The sequence below is a fragment of the Rattus norvegicus genome, chromosome 6 (genome assembly GCF_036323735.1).
Source record: "Rattus norvegicus strain BN/NHsdMcwi chromosome 6, GRCr8, whole genome shotgun sequence".
NCBI lineage: Eukaryota > Metazoa > Chordata > Mammalia > Rodentia > Muridae > Rattus > Rattus norvegicus.
This window is the reverse complement of record NC_086024.1, coordinates 94,190,368-94,212,510: the sequence shown is the minus strand read 5'-3', so window position 1 is coordinate 94,212,510 and position 22,143 is coordinate 94,190,368. Positions and strand designations below refer to the sequence as shown.

At 41.4% G+C, this 22,143-nt stretch overlaps 1 protein-coding gene across 2 annotated transcripts in view; it reads right to left on the bottom strand.

Moving 5' to 3' along the window:
* Positions 1-1,555: 1,555 nt before the first annotated feature.
* The window catches only part of Atl1 (atlastin GTPase 1), a 97,807-nt gene continuing 77,219 nt past the window's right edge, over positions 1,556-22,143 (bottom strand). Inside the window, exons 10-15 of one of the 2 annotated variants that reach the window (NM_001009831.2) lie at positions 10,793-10,920; positions 9,657-9,713; positions 9,109-9,180; positions 6,311-6,742; positions 5,222-5,236; positions 1,561-2,361 (exon numbers count right to left, since the gene is read on the bottom strand). In NM_001009831.2, coding sequence (NP_001009831.1) covers positions 2,251-2,361; positions 5,222-5,236; positions 6,311-6,742; positions 9,109-9,180; positions 9,657-9,713; positions 10,793-10,920 — 815 coding nt within the window. In that variant the 3' untranslated portion in view covers positions 1,561-2,250. Of the gene's footprint in view, positions 2,362-5,221; positions 5,237-6,310; positions 6,743-9,108; positions 9,181-9,656; positions 9,714-10,792; positions 10,921-22,143 lie in introns of both variants that reach the window. The other variant, XM_017594227.3, reaches the window with a different exon arrangement.

The following is a 22,143-nucleotide window of genomic DNA, read 5'->3' as shown; positions in this document are numbered from 1 at the left end:
TGATGCCCAGAGGAAAAAGCAGGGCTTATTTTATGTTTCCTTAAAAAGACATCACCTCTCAGATCTCCTCCTTTTTAGGGAGACTAACTAACGCACTGCACAATACTTAATGACCAGGATGCCTTCGGACACACCTGCATAACATGACAGCTTATAAAACTAGGTATGAACACTAGCTGTGAGTGTCAACAGTAGGACCCGTCAACAGCTTTCAACACTGAGTGGAACTGCAGCAAGCACTTGGCATCAGCAGTTGTCTAGGTTTGTTGTCTGTATGTGGGAGGGATCCCCAGGTGGGGCAGTCTCTGGATGGCCTTTCCTTCAGTCTCTGCTCCACACTTTATCCCCGTATTTCCTTTAGATGGAAGCAATTTTGGGTTAAAAATTTGGAGATGAATGGGTGACCCCATCCTTTAACCAGGGGCCTTGCCTAACCTCTGGATTTGGTGTATACAGGTTCTCTCTCCCCCTTATTAGGCATTTCAGCTAATGTCATCCCCTTTGGGTCCTGGGAGCCACTTGCTTTCCTGGCATGTGGGACTTGCTGGTGGCTACCCTCAGTTCCCCATCCCCCACTGCTATACCTCTGTTCAATGTCCTGATCCTCTGTATATAATCCCTATCTCCACCCACACCTGATCCTGCCCCTCCCCCCCCACCGCTCCTCTCTTCCTCTCAAGTGCCCCTACCCTCTGCCTCTTGTATTTTGTTCCCCCTTCTAAAGACTGGGGCAGACACACTTTGGTCTTCCATCATATGATCTTGAGCTTCATATGGTCTATGAATTTTTCTTGGTTATTCCGAGCTTTGGGGCTAATATCCACTTATCAGTGAGTGCATACCTTATGTGTTTTTCTGTGATTGGGTTACCTCACTTAGGATGATATTTTCTAGTTCTATCCATTTGCCTATGAATTTCATAAAGTTATTGTTTTTTGATAGGTGAGTAATATTCCATTGTATAGATGTACCACATTTTCTGTATCCATTCAACATCCTTAGTCGTCAGGAAAATGCAAATCAAAACAATCCTGAGATTCCACCTCACATCAGTCAGAATGGCTAAGATCAAAAACTCAGGTGACAGCAGATGCTGGCGAGGATGTGGAGAAAGAGGAACACTCCTCCATCATTGGTGGGATTGCAAACTGGTACAACCATTCTGGAAATCAGTCTGGAGGTTCCTCAGGAAATTGGACATTGCACTGCCTGAGGATCCAGCTATACCTCTCTTGGGCATATCCCCAAGAGATGCTCCAACATATAACAAAGACACATGGTCCACTATGTTCATAGCAGCCTTATTTATAATAGCCAGAAGCTGGAAAGAACCCAGATGCCCTTCAACAGAGGAATGGATTGTTTCTTGTTTCTTAAGATGGATACTTAAGTTTGAAGTGGTATCAGAAATAGTGTGTGGTCACAGCACCTAGAGCACCGGGACAACCAATCCTGTCTTGAGATGGTATCAGAAAGAAAATGCATCTTCAACTAAGGCGGGATAGGCCTTTCATGCCACACCAGTACCTCCCAAGTAGTTCTAGAGCAATGAACCTTTGTTTTAATGTTAGGAAACAGTAAAGTTTAATAGTTCACATATTAAAAGAATAAACCTATGAGGAATACATTTGTGGTATACCAAATGAAAAAATATACAGTGCGGTGAAACTCAAACATATACAAAACAATTTTGTGCATTTTTGATCAAGAGATTTACATTCTATATTAATTCATAAAGATATAAAAGAAACAATGTATAGTTTTTGGTAAAGCAACTTTTAAGCTCTTAAATATGTCTCAAGATAAGAGCCTGTGGTATGTATAAGATTATATAGATTAAAATCAAGCCTGCCGAGTTATGCTGTGCTTCAACAAATAACTAGGTAAAATAACTTAAATTTCCTATAGAAATTAAAGGAGCATATCCAAACCCAGAGTAATATCACACAATATTTAATTATAACCCAGTAGTAGAACTTAGAAAAGTCAAGCAGAACAAATCTACTGCCCTCAAATTTACAAATACCTAAAATGATAATAGCATGTTTAAAGACAGAAATCAAGAACCTGCGTGTTAACAACCAACCATGCATACATACATCTGCTCATTAAACACTGGAGTAAAGCAGTAAAGTGTTCGAGTCCTTGGGTGTTGGGGTCTCACTCTGTCTGAAGGAAGCACTTTGCATGTTTGCATGGAGACAAAAGCTTTGACAGCTGACAAATGGTCATGCACCTGCACTTTTTAAATTAAATTTTCTTCTTTTCCGGTTGCTCAGTAGGTTCTGACTTGGGTGCAGGAAAGGCTTGCTGATACAGGTGTCTGTGGGTTGCTGCTGCACTGTACAGCTTGTATAAAGCCTAGAATATAAGGATCAGGGATATAAGATGTTAAGCACACAGGTATGACAACGTTTTCCTTTTTTAGCGTACATTACTATATAAAATTCAGCATGATGAAGTCATTCTTTTTTTTTTTTTTTGGTTCTTTTTTTCGGAGCTGGGGACCGAACCCAGGGCCTTGCGCTTCCTAGGTAAGCGCTCTACCACTGAGCTAAATCCCCAGCCCCGAAGTCATTCTTTTTAAACACAGTTTTTATGTATATGGATGTGGTGTGCATGCGTGTGTATATGAGCGTGTGTATATGGGTGTGTGTGTGGGTGTGTGGGTGTGTAGGCCAGAAGTTGGTGGGTATCTTCCTCTATTGTCTTTCACATCATAAGTGAGGCAAAGTCTCTCACCAGTTTGGCCAGTCTAGCTACCAAGATTGCCCCAAGAACCCCATCTCTATCTTCTAAATAAAGGGATTATCAGTGGGCCACCACATCCACCTGGCATTTGAGTGGGTGTTGGAGATCTGAACTCAGGTCCTCATCCTTGATGGCAAGTGATTTACTCACTGAGCCCTCTTTGCAGTCCCACATGGATATATCTTCTCTATATTATTACCCTCTACCAAACACTAACTAGTGGGTGCTGAAGAGATGGCTTAGCTGGTTAGAGCACTGGTTGCTCTTCAGAGGACTTGGGTTCAATTCCCAACACCCACATGATGGTTAATTACTAGTAGTCCCAGTCCCAGGGATCTGATGCCCTCTTCTGGCCTCCACTGGGTACTGCATGCACATGGTCCACAGACTTCACATGCAGCTGAGGACTCCAGTAAAACAAACCGCGCAGAACAGCTATCTTTTTTTTTTTTTTTTAATTAACTTGAGTATTTCTTATTTACATTTTGATTGTTATTCCCTTTCCCGGTTTCTGGGCCAACATCCCCCTAACCCTTTTCCCTCCCCTTCCTTATGGGTGTTCCCCTCCCCATCCTCCCCCATTACCGCCCTCCCCCCAACAATCACGTTCACTGGGGGTTCAGCCTTAGCAGGACCCAGGGCTTCCCCTTCCACTGGGCAGCACAGCTATCTTAAAATGTAAAATAGTGTTAGCCCCCCAGCCTGTGCTGACGGCTGAGCTCATCAAGCTTTTCCTCTCTGACCAACCTTCCTTTATCTTTAGCGTCTTCTAGAACGTTATGTCCCAGCCCACTACTTCCATGTCGCAGACGTGGGGACATCTCACATTGGAATACTGCGGATTTAGACAGCTTACATCTGTAACCTCCTGCTGTGAATGTATTCTTCCAGAACCGGCTACTGTTCCAGTCTTCTGTGTGTGTTAGGTCATCCCCAGCGGGGCTCCCTTACTTCATGTGTTCTCCGGCAGTGTTCTCACTACTCAGTTCTGACTACACAGAACCTCACTCAGAAACACCACCTCAAAAAGCTCTCATCACTGAAATGACCTCTTCTGATTATTCCTTGTATTATTTTAATGGTGTTTGAATCCAAAGAATTTTAGGGCTTCTCCTGAGATAAAGTTTCACTATGTGATCCAGGTTAGCTTCAAATGTACGATCCTGCTTCCTCCAGCTCCTGAGTACTGGGATTACAGGTATGTACACCACAGCATGCATTCACATATTTACATATTGCACATTTCTGGTATTCCTAAGTATCTTTATCCCCCACCCCCTTGGCTACTATGTAAGAACTATTCCTCTGTCACATACTGAACACCCAGTTCTGACTGGCATATTCTGGAGTGTGTGATTTTTTAATATTTTGAAGAACTGGGTAAAAGCTTAATATCTATATAGCTATTCTCAAAAAACTTTTGTGATCCTACGTAGATGTTCCATTTTAAAGACGATTTATTCATTAGTGTATTTTACGTATATGGCTGCTTTGCCTGCCTGCACAGCAGAACACGGCATCAGATCCCATAGGACTACAGTTAGAGACAGTTGTGAGCTGCTATGTGGATGCTGGGAATTGACTCAGGACCTTTGAAAGATCAGCCAGTGCTGTTACCCGCTGTGTCCTCTCTCCAGCCCCAACAGCTGTTTTCTTAACATTAAATATAGATAGTGCCATGTTCAGATCTGTAAATGCGGTTAGTACAGCATGGTGTCACCCTAGTTCTGGCACGTTCTGCTCCCAGGATACTTAGGTTAATTCCAGTTCTCTTCAGGTATTAAGTTCCCCTACCCAAGGTTTAGGTATAAGCTGCAATTTGTTTCGTTCTTCTAGTGAATTTAGTTTACTAAATCCCCTCCTCAGTGGAATCTACTCAGATTCTACTCCTGCTGGCTTCACTGCAGAGGTGCAGGGGACACCTATGACGGTCAGTCTTCATGGCCAACCTTACAGGATTTAAAATCACTGTGGGAGCACCTCTGGGTATGTCTACGCACTTGTGTCCAGAAAGACTGACTAGAGAACAACTAGCCTCGTGGTGAGCAAGACCCCCTGTCCCGCGGCTGTGGTCTCAGACAATAAAAGAGAAGGTGCGTCCATCTTTCTCTGATCCTGCCTGCAGCGGCCTCGGGCGCCTGCCTTCCCTGCCACAATCCCTTCTCACACTAAGCCAATTAAACCTTTGCTTCTGTATGTGTCTGCTTGTCCAGTATTTGACCAATATGGGGAAAATAAATACTGCAACATTAGAGCTTAAAACAAGGACTTTTCTACACAGGACTGAAATCAAACATCCTTTAATGACACTTTTGTTCAAATTAAGTCCTACATAAAATTTGGAATTACATTTTAAAGAAGTATTTTCTAAGATTATACTCTAAAATATCCTTTAATACCTAGTCAGTTATAAAATAGGAATATCATGTTTATGAATAATATATCTGTTAATTAAAAAATGTTAGCTTACCTCATTTGTGCTTCCCTGTAGCAAAGGCAATTTTAAAAGAAAGAAAAGTGTTATATCTTGCTTAATTAATAAAATAGTTTTCAATTTCATTTGCAGTGTCAAATGTGAGCATTAAGAAAAAGTACTCTTGAAGATTTTTAAGTTTAGATTCCATATTTTATCAAAATATTTTTAAAGAACCCAATGCTGTATTTCAGGTAGGTTTTAGCACTGTGTTCTAGGAAGGTTTGAGGTTTGCACAGATTACACATCTGTAGCCTTGTGTGTGAGAGATGCCAAGACAGTGAGTAGCTTGTGAGGCAGCCGTTAGTTTCAGCGTGGTTTCTCATTAGTTACCCTTCTATTATAGAGTACACACAAGTGTGCTCCTCACACTGGGATGTGTGCGTGCTACTACCAGCTACCTCTAGGCCACAGTGGTCAAAAGCTCAAAACATAAAATTGTAAATCTCAATAAGTAACTGAAGAGACTTCTGGAACAGCGAGTTAGTAAGTTACTAACTATATTTTTTTCTATATATTTGCCACTATCTTTCCTGTCCTTAGTCAGTTATTTGAACATCACGCCATGGTGGCCCTGACTCCCTCAGCTGAAGCTAACTAGACTAGCAGGGCCCAGCAGCTGACCCACAAGCAGCTACTTCAGAGGCTGACCTCTGGCTCATGCTGTGTTTAGTGTAAAAGTCTGGGTCAAATACAGTCTGAGGTAATCTGATACTTAAAGGGAATAATGTATAGCCTAATGACTGTGGTTCACATACACGCCTCCAGAGCCACTGCCAGTCCAGTGCTGGGTTAAGTTTAACAAGGGGTCACGACAGCTAAATGACTGTTTGCTCATACACTATTTACACTATTAACTTCTAAAACTACTACCATTTTAGAGTCAGAAAGTAAAAATGCCATAAATGCATGTATGTTCTAAATACTAAAATGTCAACTAGAAAGTAGTTGTGTAGGACTTAACTTATTATAGTTAGTTATTCCAATCTTGGCATATTGTAAGGTTTTAAAGAATGGGCCCAAGTCATGTTCACCTGCATATTTCTGACTGCATGATCTACTAAGGAAAGCAGAAGATGCTCTTACCTGGTCCCACAAAGCTGCAGCTACCTGGTCGATTACAGCGCCCAGCTCTCGATACTCCCCAGAGTAGCGGATGTATGCCCAGGTGCACAGCGTGATGAGTGTCAGTCCCATGATCATGTTGCACAGGCTAGCTATGATGTCCAAACCAATGAATCCAGTCACACCAGCGATGACATACGTGATAAAGATGACAACAAACAGTGTGGCTGGGGTGCGAGCGGCATGGAAGATATTTTTGCTGTCATTGTGCTTGATGTACTGGATGTAGAGTTCGTCTATTTCACTCTCCAGCTGCTGTAGGTAGCGCCGGCTGAATTCTTCCCCACCCATCTTCTTCACACCTCGGAACAGCTTCACAGAGTCTTCTTTTAGCTGCAGGTGCTTGGTTTGCAGGTCATTGGGGGCCAAGAATGGTTTGTCACCACCACAAATCTATGTCAGAAAGAGAGATTTTTGTTTATGTGAATTAACAACTGTATCAAATTTTCACTAGTAGCTGCCTTTTCTTGGAGTACACTGGAATGCTTCATAAGTGATGGGCTGAGGGGTGGGCTACACTTCCATCACTCGTGACACTGCACCAGAACAGTGTTGTCAGTCAACGGCACAGCTAACATGAACGACCTATTAAAGTGCTATTGTTGAGTGACTAACCTAAAGATCTAGGTGTGTGTATGTATGTATGTATGTATGTATGTATGTATGTATGTATGTATGTATGTAGCAATGTTTGCATGACAGAATTTCTCAGAGGAAGCTGATACATGTCAGTCTAAACTAGTTACCTCCATATCCAGGAGGATTAACTACCAAATGTGGCTAGTACACTGCCTTATATAATAAAGGCTTTTTTATGGTTTTGTTGTTTCTAGAGACAGAGTTTCTCTGCATAGTCCTGGCTGCCCTGGAACTAGCTCTATAGACTAGATTGGCCTCCAACTCAAAGATCTGCCTGCCTCTGTCTCCCAAGGGCTGGGAGTACAGGCTTGTACCACCATGCGTGGATAACAAAGTCCCTGTCCTCTGTCTCTGTCTCTGTCTCTGTCTCTCTCAACAGGGACTCACTATTACAGCCCTCTGCTCTGTAGACAGGCTGGCCTCAAATTCACAGTAATCCACCTGCTTCTGTGTCCAAGTGCTGGGATTAAAGGTGTGACACTGTGCCCAGCCCTCCTCTTTTAAAACACAGGAAATAGTACTATGACTTAAAGAAGTTCTTTAATGTTTTTCACATGACCCAACATAATTGCCAACTACTGTTCACAGAATGTCTACAAAGTGGAGAAAACTGCTTACATTTCAGTTCTTCTAGAAGTCAAATTATACTGAAGTAATTGTGACCAAAAAAGTTTAATTTAAAATAAATAGAACTCGAACTATGAAGTATATTTTTCTTAACATTTGCACTGGTTTCCTTTAAATGGGGCCAAGTGAATATTTTCTTAGACTGAGGAGAAGCACATTAAATGTTTTTTGAACTATACTTTCAAGTTTTTAAAAAGTTGTGAGGTAAGCTGGGGAGATGGCTGGGTGGGTAGAAATAATTGCTTACACAAGCATGAGGACCTGAGGTCAAATCCCAACAACCGTGTAAAAAAACAAACAAACAAAGAAAAAACCGGTCACAGCTGCACATGCTGATAGCCCCAGCACTGAGGGGTGAAGACAAGCAGTCCTAGACGTCACGGCCCAGCTTGTTTCCAGCTCAGAGTGAGACACTCTCTTCAAGGAATGAGGTGGTGAGCACCGGAGGAAATTGCTCCACAGTCTCCACTGGCCTTCACATGTGCGTGGGTCCTGACCGCTACACACACGCATGCACGTAAACCAGTACAGAGTGATTTCCAGTTAACCATGTCCTTAACTTTGGCTACAATTTTAATGTTGACAATACATCTGCGTATTCTCTATTTATATATACCATGTTTCTCTTGATTGTAAGGTTCCATCAATTTTAGATTTCACTCTTTAAGGAGAAATTGGCACTTCTCACATTAGTTAAAACTAAAATGAGAAAATATATTATATAAAAATGTTGGTTCTTGAGGGTTGATTTTTGTTTCCTACAGGTTTTCAGAGAAATATTAAGCAATAGAATTAAGTATACCCAGTGGAAAGAGTAGCGTGTTTTTTTTAATCTCTTAACTCTCCCAGTGTGGCAATGTGTTCGAATAACATGTGAACAAGAATATTTTGTTAGGAGAGATCTCTTCATTTTTAAAAGCTTTAAAAACTGTTCATTGTGATTGACTAGTGGTGGTGCATACCTTTAATTCCAGCACTCAGGAGGCAGAGGTAGGCAGGTTTCCGTGCATTTGAGGCCAGCATGGTCTACAGAGTGAGTTCTAGGGCAGCCAGGGCTGTCTAGAAACCAAAACAAACGAACCAAACACTGTACTGTCTGTGTGTCTCCTTTGCTTTGTGTCCCAGGCTAGGCTTGAACTCATCACATAGGCCAGGTTGGCTTCATCTGCGTGGCAATTCCCCAGTCTCGGCTTCCCACGCCCATTATCCCATTGTGTAATGTTCTATTTTTATGTGCTGTAGAGGGGCACAGGCTCAGAATGGGGAGGTTTGTCCATTAGAGGGTTTGAGAAAAGCTTGAAGGGAGAGGACAGAGCCTTCTGAGGAAGGGCGTGTGGGTATGAGTGAGAAGAGCAGTTCAGACACGTGACACATACATGCATACACACTGAGCTAAGTGCCACCGAAGTCCCCTCTCTGCACATGCACATGGTGTGATGTGACAATGAAGAAGGGTTAAAGAAGAAATGCCATGTTAAAGCCTGAGGCCTTACCTCCTCCATCTTCTTGTTGTATGTGTCCTTGGCGGTTGCAACAGCTGCTAGGTTGTTGGCTTCTGCTGTGGCCTTGGGACAAAGTACACGTTGTAATGTAAGGTGGAGTCACGTGCAGCAGACTGTCACGTGGTCCTGGAGCAGGACCAGCCAGCAAGGAGCTGAGCAAGTGCTTCTACTACATATTTAAATTATGATTAGCTTCTACAGATGCACAGAACAGATTTTTACTTCATAAGCCATAATGCTAAAATGAATGTTCATTTGAATAAACTTTTTCTCTTAAAAGTCTCATCTCTGACCATGGTGGGAACCAGTGCACCAGCCAGAACATGATGAGTCTGTGTCTAACTGGTTCAGTGTAAAGACGAGGAAAGGTCTTTGGGACAAAATGGATCTCGACCTAAGTAAAGCTGTTGTGTGCGTGTGGAATGTTCTGGTGGACACATGGGTGTGGTTAGGCAAGTTATCTTCAGGTGATTACGAGCAGGAAAGCTTGGCTTCAGAGACATACGTTTTCAGACACCATGACTCCCACAAACACGTACCTGTAACATGGACTTGGGATGTGGCAATTCTTCCCCTTGGTAGATCTTTATGTACGCCTGAAATAAAACAGCCAGGAGAAAGACTCAAGCACTCAGTTTCAGTCTACATCTCCCCTGTGTTGTCTTGACAGCTTAAAAATATGTTCAGGAAGTATTCTTTCCATGTTTGTTTTTTTTTTTTTAGCTAAAGCTGTTCACTCCTCTGAACTGCTCTTCTCACTCATACCCACACGCCAATGCTGCCTTTCCAGAAAGGCTCCATTCTCTCCCTTCAAGCTTTTCTCAAACCCTCCAATGAACAAACCTCTCTTTTCTGAGCCTGTGCCCTTCTAACAGCAGAAGCTCACAGGGCTGAACTGCTCAGGGTTAATGAAGCCCTGAATCCACACTGTTAGTCTGGATTAGGTTAGACCAGAAATTCAGAGAAAGCAATTGTTCAAAGTGATAAAGGAAAACAGATCACACAAAAAGGCATTTTAGATGGTAAAATACCAATTTTAAAAATTGCCATTTAATCATGAAGCACTTCACAAATCAAGCTAATGTCGTCATTAAATATATGCATGTTGGCAAAGGGCATTTATTAAAGTCAAGAGGTAAGGGGGCTGGAGAGATGGCTCAGCAGTTAAGAGCACCCGACTGCTCTTCCAGAGGTCCTGAGTTCAATTCCCAGCAACCACATGGTGGCTCACAACCATTTGTAAAGAGATCTGATGCCCTCTTCTGGTGTGTCTGAAGACAGCTACAGTGTACTTATATATAATAAATGAATAAATCTTTAAAAAAAAAGTCAAGAGGTAAATATGAATTTAAAGTAAATCTCTTTAAAATACCAATAGTACAGGTAATAGTTTGAAGAATCTTTTTCAGGAAGAAAATAAAGTTGCTTTTGAACAATCTTAAAGGTGAAAGTGAGCACGGGGAGGGAGACTCTAGGAAGCAGCCTCACAAAGGTTTGTTTAACTCATTTTCATTTTGTGCATAGTTCCTTCCTCAAAAAAGATTCTATTTCCTCACAAAGTAACTTCTCTTAGGGCACCTTATACATTGCCCATGGGATTTTGAGGTGAAGGGCGTCTGATCCAGTGCATGTCAGGGGGACATGCTCACAAAAGCTCCAGAACTGAAAGTGGTACCTTGAAGTACTCCAGCAGACCTCGGCAGGTGATTTTATTCCCATTGATCTCTTTAATATCTAGGCTCTCGGGACTAAGGAGCCACGGAATCAGTATTTTCAAGTTTTTGATGAATTCGTCATCTATTTCTACAATTAAGGAAAGGAAATTAACCATTACTTTAAAAAATCCAGTCCAATCCTCCACGCTTCAGAATACTCCTCTTTGGTGCTTTCACTGCCCTGGCCCCACTGGCATTGCTGCCACTCACTTCCCCATAAGTCACCAACTCTGGAGACCTGCTACAGGGGAGCCATTCTTTATGATACAGTTCTTCTGCTCCACTTACATGACTCATATCGATAAAGTATTTCTTGACATTAAATATTAAACATGGCAACCGGTTCCATAACACCCAGAGAAAGCCCAACTCCCAGGTGCTCTAACACCCAGGATCAGAGGTGAGGAGGCCCCAACACCTGGAGTAACTGGGGACCCACCCAGCCAGGGGCACAGGTTCCTTCCAATCTGAACCAGTGCCCTGAGCGGACCTTGGGTGCTGGCTCTGTACCAAGTACCACAACACCCAGAGGAAGTCTGACTCCCAGCGCTCTAACACGCCCAGGATCACAGGATCACAAAGGGAGCTCAACTCCCAGGAGATGGGATACAAAACCAGGATCTCAGGATCACAGGATCCCAAAGTCATAGGATCACAGGATCCCAAAGTCATAGGATCACATAGACAGCTGGACTCTGAGAAGCTCTGGCACAACCAGAATCACAGGAGGGACAGGCTGCACTCAGAAACAGCAAGGGCAGGTAACACTAGAGATAACCAGATGGTGAGAGGCAAGCACAAGAAGATAAGCAACAGAAACCAAGGCTACTTGGCATCATCAGAACCGGGTTCTACTACAGCAAGTTCTGGACACCCAATCACACCGGAAAAGCAAGATTTGGATTTAAAATAGCATCTCATGATGATGATAGAAAACTTTAGGAAGGATATAAATACCTTCCTTAAAGAAATACAGAATAACACAGGTAAACAGAAGCTCTTAAAGAGGAAACACAAAAATCCCACAGGTAAAGGAGTTAAACAAAACCATCCAGGAACTAAAAATAGAAATAAAAATAATAAAAAAAATCATGAAGGGAGACAATCCTGTAGATAGAACACCTAAGAAAGAGATCAGAAGTCATAGATGCAAGTATCCCTATCAGAATATGGGAGATAGAAGAGAGACTCTCAGGGGCAGAAGATATCATAGAAAACATAGACACAACCATCAAAGAAAATGTAAAATGTAAAAAGTCCCTAACCAAAAACATCCAGGAAATCCAGCACACAATGAGAAGACCAACCCTGAGGATAATAGATATAGAAGAGAGTGAAGATTCCCAAATTAAAAGGCCAGTAAATATCTTCAACAAAATTATAGAAGCAAACTTCCTTAACCTAAAGAAAGAGATGCCCATGAATATACAAGAAACCTAGCCCAAATAGACTGGACCAGAAAAGAAATTCCTCCTGTTACATAATAGTCCAAACACCAAATGCACAAAAGAAGGAAAGAATATTAAAAGTAGTAAAGGAAAAAGGTCAATAACATATAAAGGCAGACCTGTCAGAATCATACCAGACTTCTCACAAGAGACTATGAAAGCCAGAAGATCCTGGGGAGATGTCTAACAGACCCTAAGAGAACACAAATGCCAGTCCAGGCTACTATACCTAGCAAAACTCTCAATTAACAAAGAGAAGCCAAGATAGTCCATGACAAGACCAAACTTACACAATATCTTCACACAAATCCAGCCCTACTAAGGATAATAAATGGAAAACTCCAACACAAGGAGAGAAACTACACCCTAGAAAAGGCAAGAACATAATCTTCTTTCAACAAGCCCAAAAACAGAGAGCAACACAAACATATTTCCACCTCTAACAACAAAAATAACAAAAAGCAACAATCATTTTTCTTAATATCAATGAACTCAATTCCTCAATAAAAAGACATAGACTAACTGACTAGCTATGTAAATAGGACACAACATTTTGCTGCATACAGGAAAATCACCTCGGTGACAAAGACAGACACTACCTCAAAGTAAAAGGCTGGAAAAAAAATTTTCCAAGCAAATGGTCCCAAGAAACAGGCCGAGACCATTCTAATGTCAAATAAAATCGACTTTCAACCAAAAGTTATCAAAAAACTCAAGGAAGGACACTTCATATTCATCAAAGGAAAAATCTACTAACATGAACTTTCAATTCTGAACATCTAAGCTCCAAATGCAAGGGCACCCACATTCACAAAAGAAACTTGATGAAAGCTCAAAGCACACATTGCACCTCACACAATAAAAGTAGGAGACTTCAAGGCCCACTCTCATCAAGACAGATCATGGAAACAGAAACTAAATGGAGACACAGAGAAACTAACAGAACTTATAAGCCAAATGGATTTAACAGATATCTATAGAACATTTCTCCTAAAACAAAATAATATACCTTCTTCTCAGCACCTCGTGGTACCTTTTCCAAAATTGACCACATAACTGGTCACAAAACAGGCCTCAACAGATACAAGAAGATTGAAATAATCCCATGCATCCTATCAGATCACCAAAGACTAAGGCTGGTCTTCAATAACAACAAAAACAACAGAAAGCCCACATATACATGGAAGTTGAACAATGCTCTACTCAATGAAAACTTGGTCAAGGAAGAAATTAAAGCTTTTTGAGAATTTAATGAAAATGAAGGCACAACATACCCAGACTTATGGGACACAATGAAAGCTGTGGAAAATTTTCTAGACAGATATCAGGTGCCAAAGTTAAATCAGGATCAGTAAACCATCTAAACAGTCCCATAACTCCTAAAGAAACAGAAGCAGTTATTAAAGTCTCCAAGCCAAAAAGAGCCCAAGACCAGATAGGTTTAGTGCAGAATTCTGTCAGACCTTCCAAAAAGACCTAATACTCTTCAAACTATTCCACAAAATAGAAAGAGGGAACGCTACCCAATTCTTTCTATGAAGCCACAATTATGCTTGTACCTAAACCACACAAAGACCCAACAAAGAAAGAGAACTTCATTCTATTCTCCTTTATGAATATCAATGCAAAAATACTCTGCAAAATTCTTACAAACTAAATCCAAGAACACATCAAAATGATCATCCACAATGATCAAGTAGGCTTCATCCCAGAGACCCAGAGATAAAGGGATGGTTCAATATACAGAAATCCATCAACGCAATCCACTATATAAATAAACTCAAAGAAAAAAAAAACACATGACCATCTTATTAGATACTGAGAAAGCATTTGACAAAATTCAACACCCTTTATGTTAAAAGTCTTGGAAAGATCAGGAATTCAAGGCCCAAACCAAAACATAGTAAAAGCTATATACTGCAAACTGGTAGCCAACATCAAACTAAATGGAGAGAAACTTGAAGCAATCCCACTAAAATCAGGGACTAGACAAGGCTGCCCACTCTCTCCCTACCTAGTCAATATAGTAATCAAAGTCCTAGCCAGAGAAATCAGACAACAAAAGGAGGTCAAAGGGATACAAATTGGATACAAATTGGAAAGGACAAAATCAAAACATCACTATTTGCAGATGATATGATCGTATACTTAAGTGACACCAAAAATTCCATCAGAGAACTCCAAAACCTGATAAATAATTTCAGCAAAATGGCTGTGTACAAAATTAACTCAAACAAATCAGTAGCCTTCCTCTACTCAAGGGATAAACAGGCTGAGAAAGAAATTAGGGAAACAACACCCTTAACAATAGTCACAAATAATACAAAATATCTTGGTGTGACTCTAACCAAGCAAGTGAAAGATCTATATGACAAAAACTTCAAATCTCTGAAGAAAGAAACTGAAGAAGATCTCAGAAGATGGAAAGATCTCCCATGCTCATGAATTGGCAGGATTAATATAGTAAAAATGGCCATCTTACCTCAAGAAATCTACAGATTCAATGCGATCCCCATCAAAATTCCAACTCAATTCTTCATAGACTTAGAAAGAGCAATTTGTAAGTTCATTTGAAATAACAAAAATCCCAGGCTAGCGAAAACTATTATCAACAATAAAAGAATTCCTGGGGAAATCATCATCCCTGACCTCAAGCAGTATTACAGACCAATAGTGATTAAAAAAAAACAAACAAACAAACAATCCACTGTATGGTATTGGTACAGAGACAGGCAGGTAGAATAGAATTGAAGACCCAGAAATGAACCCACACACCTATGGTCACTTGATCTTTGACAAAAGAGCTAAAACCATCCAGTAGAAAAAATACGGCATTTTCAACAAATGGTGCTGGTTCATATGTCGATCAGCATGTAGAAAAATGCAAATTGACCCATTTTTATCTCCTTGTACAAATCTCAAGTCCAAGTGAATCAAGGACCTCCACATAAAACCAGATACACTGAAACTAATAGAAGAGAAAGTGGGCAAATGCCTCAAACACATGGGCACAGGGGAAACTTCCTGAATAGAACACCAATGGCTTATGTTCTAAGATCCAGAATTGACAAATGGGACCTCATAAAATTGCAAAGCTTCCGTAAGTCAAAGGACACTGTCATTACGACAAAACAGCAACCAACAGATTGGGAAAAGATCTTTACTAATCCTACATCTGAAAGAGAACTAATATCTAATATATACAAAGAACTCAAGAAGTTAAGATGCCAGAAAATCAAATAACCCTATTAAAAATGGGGTACAGAGCTAAAGAAAGAATTCTCAGCTGAGGAATACCAAATGGCTGAGAAGTACCCACAGAAATGTTCAACATCCTTAGTCATCAGGGAAATGCAAAGCAAAACAACCCTGAGATTTCACCTCACACCAGTGAGAATGGCTAAGATCAAAAACTCAGGTGACAGCAGATGCTGGCAAGGATGCGGAGAAAGAGGAACACTCCTCCATTGTTGGTGGAATTGCAAGCTGGTACAACCACTCTGAAAATCAGTCTGGCAGTTCCTCAGAAAATTGGACATAGTACAATTTTAAAAACAATGACTTTATGAAATTCTTAGGCAAATGGATAGAACTAGAGAATATCATCCTGAGTGAGGTAACCCAGTCACAAAAGAACACACAGATATGCACTCACTGATAAGTGGATATTAGCCCAAAAGCTCAGATTACCCAAGATATAATCCACAGACCACCTGAAGCTCAAAAAGAAGAAAGACAAAAGTGTGGATGCTTCAGTCCTTCTTAGATGGAGGAACAAAATACTCACAGGACAATACAGAGACAAAGTGTGGAGCAGAGACTATAGGAAAGGCCATTTAGAGACTGCCACACATGGGGATCCATCCCACATGCAGTCACCAAACCCAGACACAATTGAAGTGCATGCTGACAGGAATCTCATAGCTGTCTCCTGAGAGGCTCTGCCAGAGCCTGACAAATACTGAGGCAGATGCTCACAGTCAACCATCAGACTGAGAATGGAGTCCCCAATGGAGGAGTTAAAGAAAGGACTGAGGTAGCTGAGGAGGTTTGTAACCCCGTAAAAACAACAACAATATCAACCAACCAGGCCCCAGAGCTCCCAGGGCCTAACCCACCAACCAGAGAATACACATAGAGTGACTCATGGCCCCAGTCGCATATGTAGCAGAGGATGACTTTGTTGGGCATCATTGGGAGGAGAGGCCTGTGAAGGCCCCATGCCCCAGTGTAGGGGAATACAAGGGCGGGAAGGTGGGAGGGAGTGGGCTGGTGCGTGGGGGAGCACCCTCATGGAGGCAAGGGGTGGGGGAATGGGATGGGGGATTTCTGGAGGGGAAACTGGGAAATGGGATAACTTTTGAAATGTATATAAAGTATCCAAGAAAAGAAAAGAAAAAAGAATGAAGCAATAAAAAATGTTAAATATATTTTATACCCATTTATGTAAGTACCTTTTGAGTCTGTCTTATGGTTATATAGAGAGGCTCAAAAAGTGGGGAGGCTGTGTGTATAATTCCAACTACTTGTGGGGCCGAGGCACAATCATATTGAGTTCTGGTGTTAAGGTCTGGCCTAGTTAATAACAAGCCCAGGCCCTGCCCCAGGATCTCACTATGTAGGTCTCTGATTTGCAGGAATCCCCTCATCTCTGTCTCCTAGATGCTCAGGTTAGCAATGTATGTTACCACACCTATTTGGGCTGGCATTGAGAGGTGTGTATTTTGGACATGATTGTATATAGCCCAGGCTGGACTCCAACTTATGTAGCCAAGGCTGGCTTTGAGCTAACTCCTCTCCCCACCTCCTAATTTTTGGATTTATAAGTATGTGTCATCATAGCCAGCTGAGACCACATTGCTAACAAATGTAGAGGCAGATAATTCATGGCTTGTAATGCATTGACTTCAACCGGTCCCAAATTCTCCTGCATTTCCTGTACCCGCATAGAAGTATAGAAAGCTGGGCAACCTGCAGATCAGCAGCCTCCATTATATATCTGTTCTTTAGCTGTGAGTTCAAGCTCAATACACAGACTTAGTAAAGCTACGGAATAAAGATGGTCAGCTAAGTCCTATTTATGGAAAACTTTGTAAGTCATTTTACATACATGGAACGATGTGCATACTATGTCTAAGAATATCTAGAATGTATCAGTTCTTAAATGTCTATAGAATAATAATACAGTGAAACTGCCCAAACCTTTTCCTATGAAAAGATGGCAAAGGGAATCCAGGGTCTGGGCCAATGTGTTAGTTTCTTTAGTTACCAAACATACGCCTCACAATGTATGCTTTATAAATAACTCCACAGAGTAGACGCACTAGCATAGGACTCAGTCATAAACTAACAAAGGAAGGTAATTTCTTAAGAGTACCTTCCAAGTCAGTAGAAATAATCCTTTTCTCTTTATGAGGAATTGTATAGCATTTGACTCTGAAATCTAACTACTGCTAAGGAACTGTGGTTGCCTGATGGTTCTATATAATTCCTTGTTAATTAAGACTATTTACGATGCTAGCAGAAGTATTCAATGCAGTAAAAGCTAGTTGAATGCCGTGTGAATGAACAAGACTCAACATTTTTGACCTCTGGTTTCCAGTATGGGAAGTTCCTCCATTTATAGCAGTTAAATTTCATCGTAACATTTTTAAGGATACTGAAAATACTGCTATTTCTGGTGCTATTAAAGATGTTAGTAATTGGAATGCTTTGTAGAACAGCGGACAGATTATTAATGTTGGTGAGGAGCTAGGAAGATGTCTCTGCTTGTGAAACAGCACACGAGGATCTGCTACCAAAGAACAAAGTCTTCATAATCGCTTGTATCCAGAGGACATTTGATTTGATAGATGCCAGCCCTCTGAAGAACACCATGCTTTGCCCACAGGACATCCAGGATAGAAATCATCACACTCTAAGATTCAGGATTTGCATGTTCATTGGTGCTTTACTCATAAGACAGAAATTGGAAACAAGCTGGATGTCCCTCAACAGAGGAATGGATAAAAAAAATGTGGTACATCTACTCAGTGGAGTATTGGTCAGCCATTTAAAAAAAGAAATGAAATTCACAGGTAGAAGGACAAATGTAGTGTGCATTTGCGCTTATGGATATCAGCTTTTAGGTCAATGATAACCAAGTTACAATCCAAAGAACCTCAGAGGTTAGATTAGAGTAAGGTACTGGCAGGACAGACAGATCTCCCTAGGAAACTGAAAGAGAGTAGAGAAGTTGCAGATAGATGAGTAGGGGACTGGAATGGGAGGATCAAGTGGAAAGGCTATTGGAGGGGTAGCATGAGAACCTAATACAGCAGACACACTGCTGAAAACAACACCACGAGCTGCCTACATAGAGCTTTCACCTCGACGTGTTAGTATCTTAGGTATAGGAAGGTACTCGGCACACTACCAGGCCAGCCACTAACCCTTTGGTCTACAATGGTGTCCTGCCTGCAAGATATGCTAGGGCCACCACCAACCAATATCTGATCTGACTGAAGGCCTATTCCTCACACTGCTTGGCTGACCAAGAACCTGAGATTAGATATCCCAGGGAGCTAGAGTAGAACCAGGTACTAGTATTCTAAAAATATTAAAAACAACAAAAAGTAGCAATAAAATGACTCATACTGACATTCTGTTATATTTATAAATACCTTGTTTGTCATCATCAGAGAGGCTTCCCCCTGCAGCAAATGGGAAGAAATACAGAGACCTACAGGCAGACATTATGCAGAAAGCCAGAGACCCAGGAACACTCAGCTCTGAACAGGGGGAGCTCCATCAAACTCCTCCCCACAGAGCACAGAGACCCGTGGGAGAAGAGGCAGAGAGAGTGTAAGAGCCAGATGGAAAAACAGCAAGAGAACAAAGCCTCTAAACCGACATCATCGACACACTTGAATTCACAGAGACTGAGGCTACACACACAGGGCCTGCATATGCCTGCACCACTTGGGGTTCTAGACCCCTGAACAAAAAACGTAGACATATGCCCCCATCCCTAACCCAGAAGCCATCTCTAATTGAAAACCACTTGAATGAAAATGTAGTTTCCTCCAAGGCAGTCCCACTGGGGTAGCTGCGTGCCCAGCTGTGGGTGCCAACAGGAAATGGACTCCTGGGCGTCTTTGGAGGTTCCCTATCTCCTCATAATGGCACGACAGGACTCGTCCTTTTAAAAATACCTTATTTAACTCACATAGTTTACCCTGTAAGTCCTCTGTGCATATATTATAAAATTCCAGAGTATGTGAACACGTGGGCCTCTGTTTCCTGTGCTTTCTCTTGGGCTCTTTTCCTTCCGATTGTTTCTTTTGCCCAATTCTGATGTGCTAATTTGGGTTTTATCTTACCGCATTTTATTGTATTATCTCCCCAAGAAGCCTATTCTGTCTCTAATGAGAGACATATAAGGGGTGGATGGGAAGGGAGGTGGAGAAGGGCTGGGAGGAAAAGAGGGAAAGGAAGCTATAAACAGGATATATTATGTGAGGGAAAAATATATTTTCAATTAAAGAAAAATAGATTCAGTATTAGATTGTAAAATACTGTAGATAAAATATTTTCAAAACTGCCAAAGAAAACATTTAGGGTAAGTAGGACATTTATGTTTACAAGGTAGATTAGCAGCAATCCTATAATATATGCAAGCCTCATTAAAACACAACTCTGAGGGTAACTGAAGCCAGTTTCCATTTCTTTTTCCCAGGACTAGCTACTCTGCAAACTCTCAGTTGGTAGACAGCTGTAGTCAAGTGCAGTAGACAGTGTCTACTTGGACATAGAGGTCCAATAGGATGGAGAACAAACTATTACAAAGTAGGCATGAGATTCTTCTTTCCCAAGCCTTCCTGAGCTAATGCTACAAAGTGCCTCAGTGGATGCATGAGCTGCAGCTGCTGACCACTGTAGCCGAACGGACCAGTGGGTTCCTTTCTTCCCAACAGGGACCCTCCTTGCTCAGGCTTGTCCCTCCAGCCCGTACCTCCTGCTTCTGTTTATGGCTCCTAATTCTAGAGACCCATGCTCTTTATGTACTTTATTCAAGACACACTGAAACCTTACTAACTTCATAAAAGTAAGAGGGCTGTGTCCACTAGTGGGTTACACCTCAGAAGTGACAATGAGATCACAGGCTTCTGACATCTGCATGTTAGTATGATGTGCCCACTGCTGCCTGCTGTTGTTAAAAAAAAAAAAGGAAAAAGAGGAAGATTCTGTAAAAGTAACTTACTTGAGGTAATTATTGTCTCAGTTAGGCTTTTCTTCCAACTAAACTGGGCACCAAATGTAAAAGTAACTATTATTTGCCTGAAAATAACTGTCTCCGAAGCTTCCTGCCTCAGTCTGCTAACTAGACCTAGAAGCTTCTAGCCTCCATACAATCTAGTCTAGGCCCAGCTTTTTTCATTCTCTGAGAGTTACTTCTGCATAAGCTCACTCCCTAGTTCTTTCTGAGCTCTGGCTGGTTCAACCCCAGCTGTTCTGCCTCAAACTCCTCTCCAAGATGACTGATCCAATCTGGCTTTCCCCTTCCCCATCTCCTGCCTCTCCTGAATTGCTCTGCTTGGCCTTATACTAACTTTGGCAATCTGTTCTAATTTTCTGGCTCCTTCTGTCTTTACCTCTCTTCAACTTGGCTCTGAAAACTCTCCTGGTAAAACTGCCTCCTTCCCTCACGCCCAACTGTACTTAAGTAGCTTCCCTTTCCTCTCTCTTCTTGAGAGTTGGGCAGATTCTATTCTGTCTAATCTTTCTCTGATCTGTCACTTTATCTACCACTCAATAGACATCACTTTCAAGGGATGCTCCCTTCTTTTTTTTTTTTTTTTTTTTTTTTTTTTTTCCGGAGCTGGGGACCGAACCCAGGGCCTTGCGCTTCCTAGGTAAGCGCTCTACCACTGAGCTAAATCCCCAGCCCCGGGATGCTCCCTTCTAAAACCTAACTTTACCTTCATTGTTTGGGATTAAAGGTGTGTGCTAGGGACTGAGCCACAACACAACTAGAAATAGGATTAACACAATCTTGGGGTTTATGATGTGATCAAATATCTTATAACAAGATTCTTAGGTTTACAAAAGCAATGCTGGGGGGTTGGGGATTTAGCTCAGTGGTAGAGCAAGGCCCTGGGTTCGGTCCCCAGCTCCGAAAAAAAGAAAAGAAAAAAAAAAAAAGCAATGCTGGTGGCTTAGAAATTTAGAATTTTGATTATTATATCAATTGTCAATGTTAAAGATAAAAGTGTCAGATAATCTCATGGATGCAAGGGAAAATATTTTTGATGACCAAATCATAAGAAAGACAAGAACGCTTGAATTCCAGTGTGTTCAACAATAGGCTCAGGAGTCAAAAAGTCAACCTTGAAAGTCAATATGGAAAGACAGTGCCTTGTCTTTCTCAGGAACGTGAAGTTCCACTTTTGAAAACCCGACCTCTACTCCCACGCCCTTCAAACACGAGTCACTCTCTGCTACATGCAAATTACATGCTGCGGAAGATATTGGCTGAAAAACACTTCGTGCTTATTCTTTTGTTTTAAAGACATTGTTGTTCTATAGAGAACACTTTGCTTTTTGGTGTAGTTTTTATAATTGTTAAATTCTTCAGTAGCCATTTTAAAGAGTCTAGATTCATTTCAATATTGAATTCAGTGTTTTCTTTCATTCCTAAATGTATATTTCAATAAATGCAACCTTCTAAAACACAAATATTTTCCCCTTTTAATATAAGTAAGGGGAGCTGAGTACACACAGGCTTCAAAGCTGTGATGAGAGGTGAGGGTGCTGGCTGCTGCTGCAGGCAGGGTTTGGGTGTGTGCTCACATTCAGTACCATAGATCCCACAGCCAACTCAG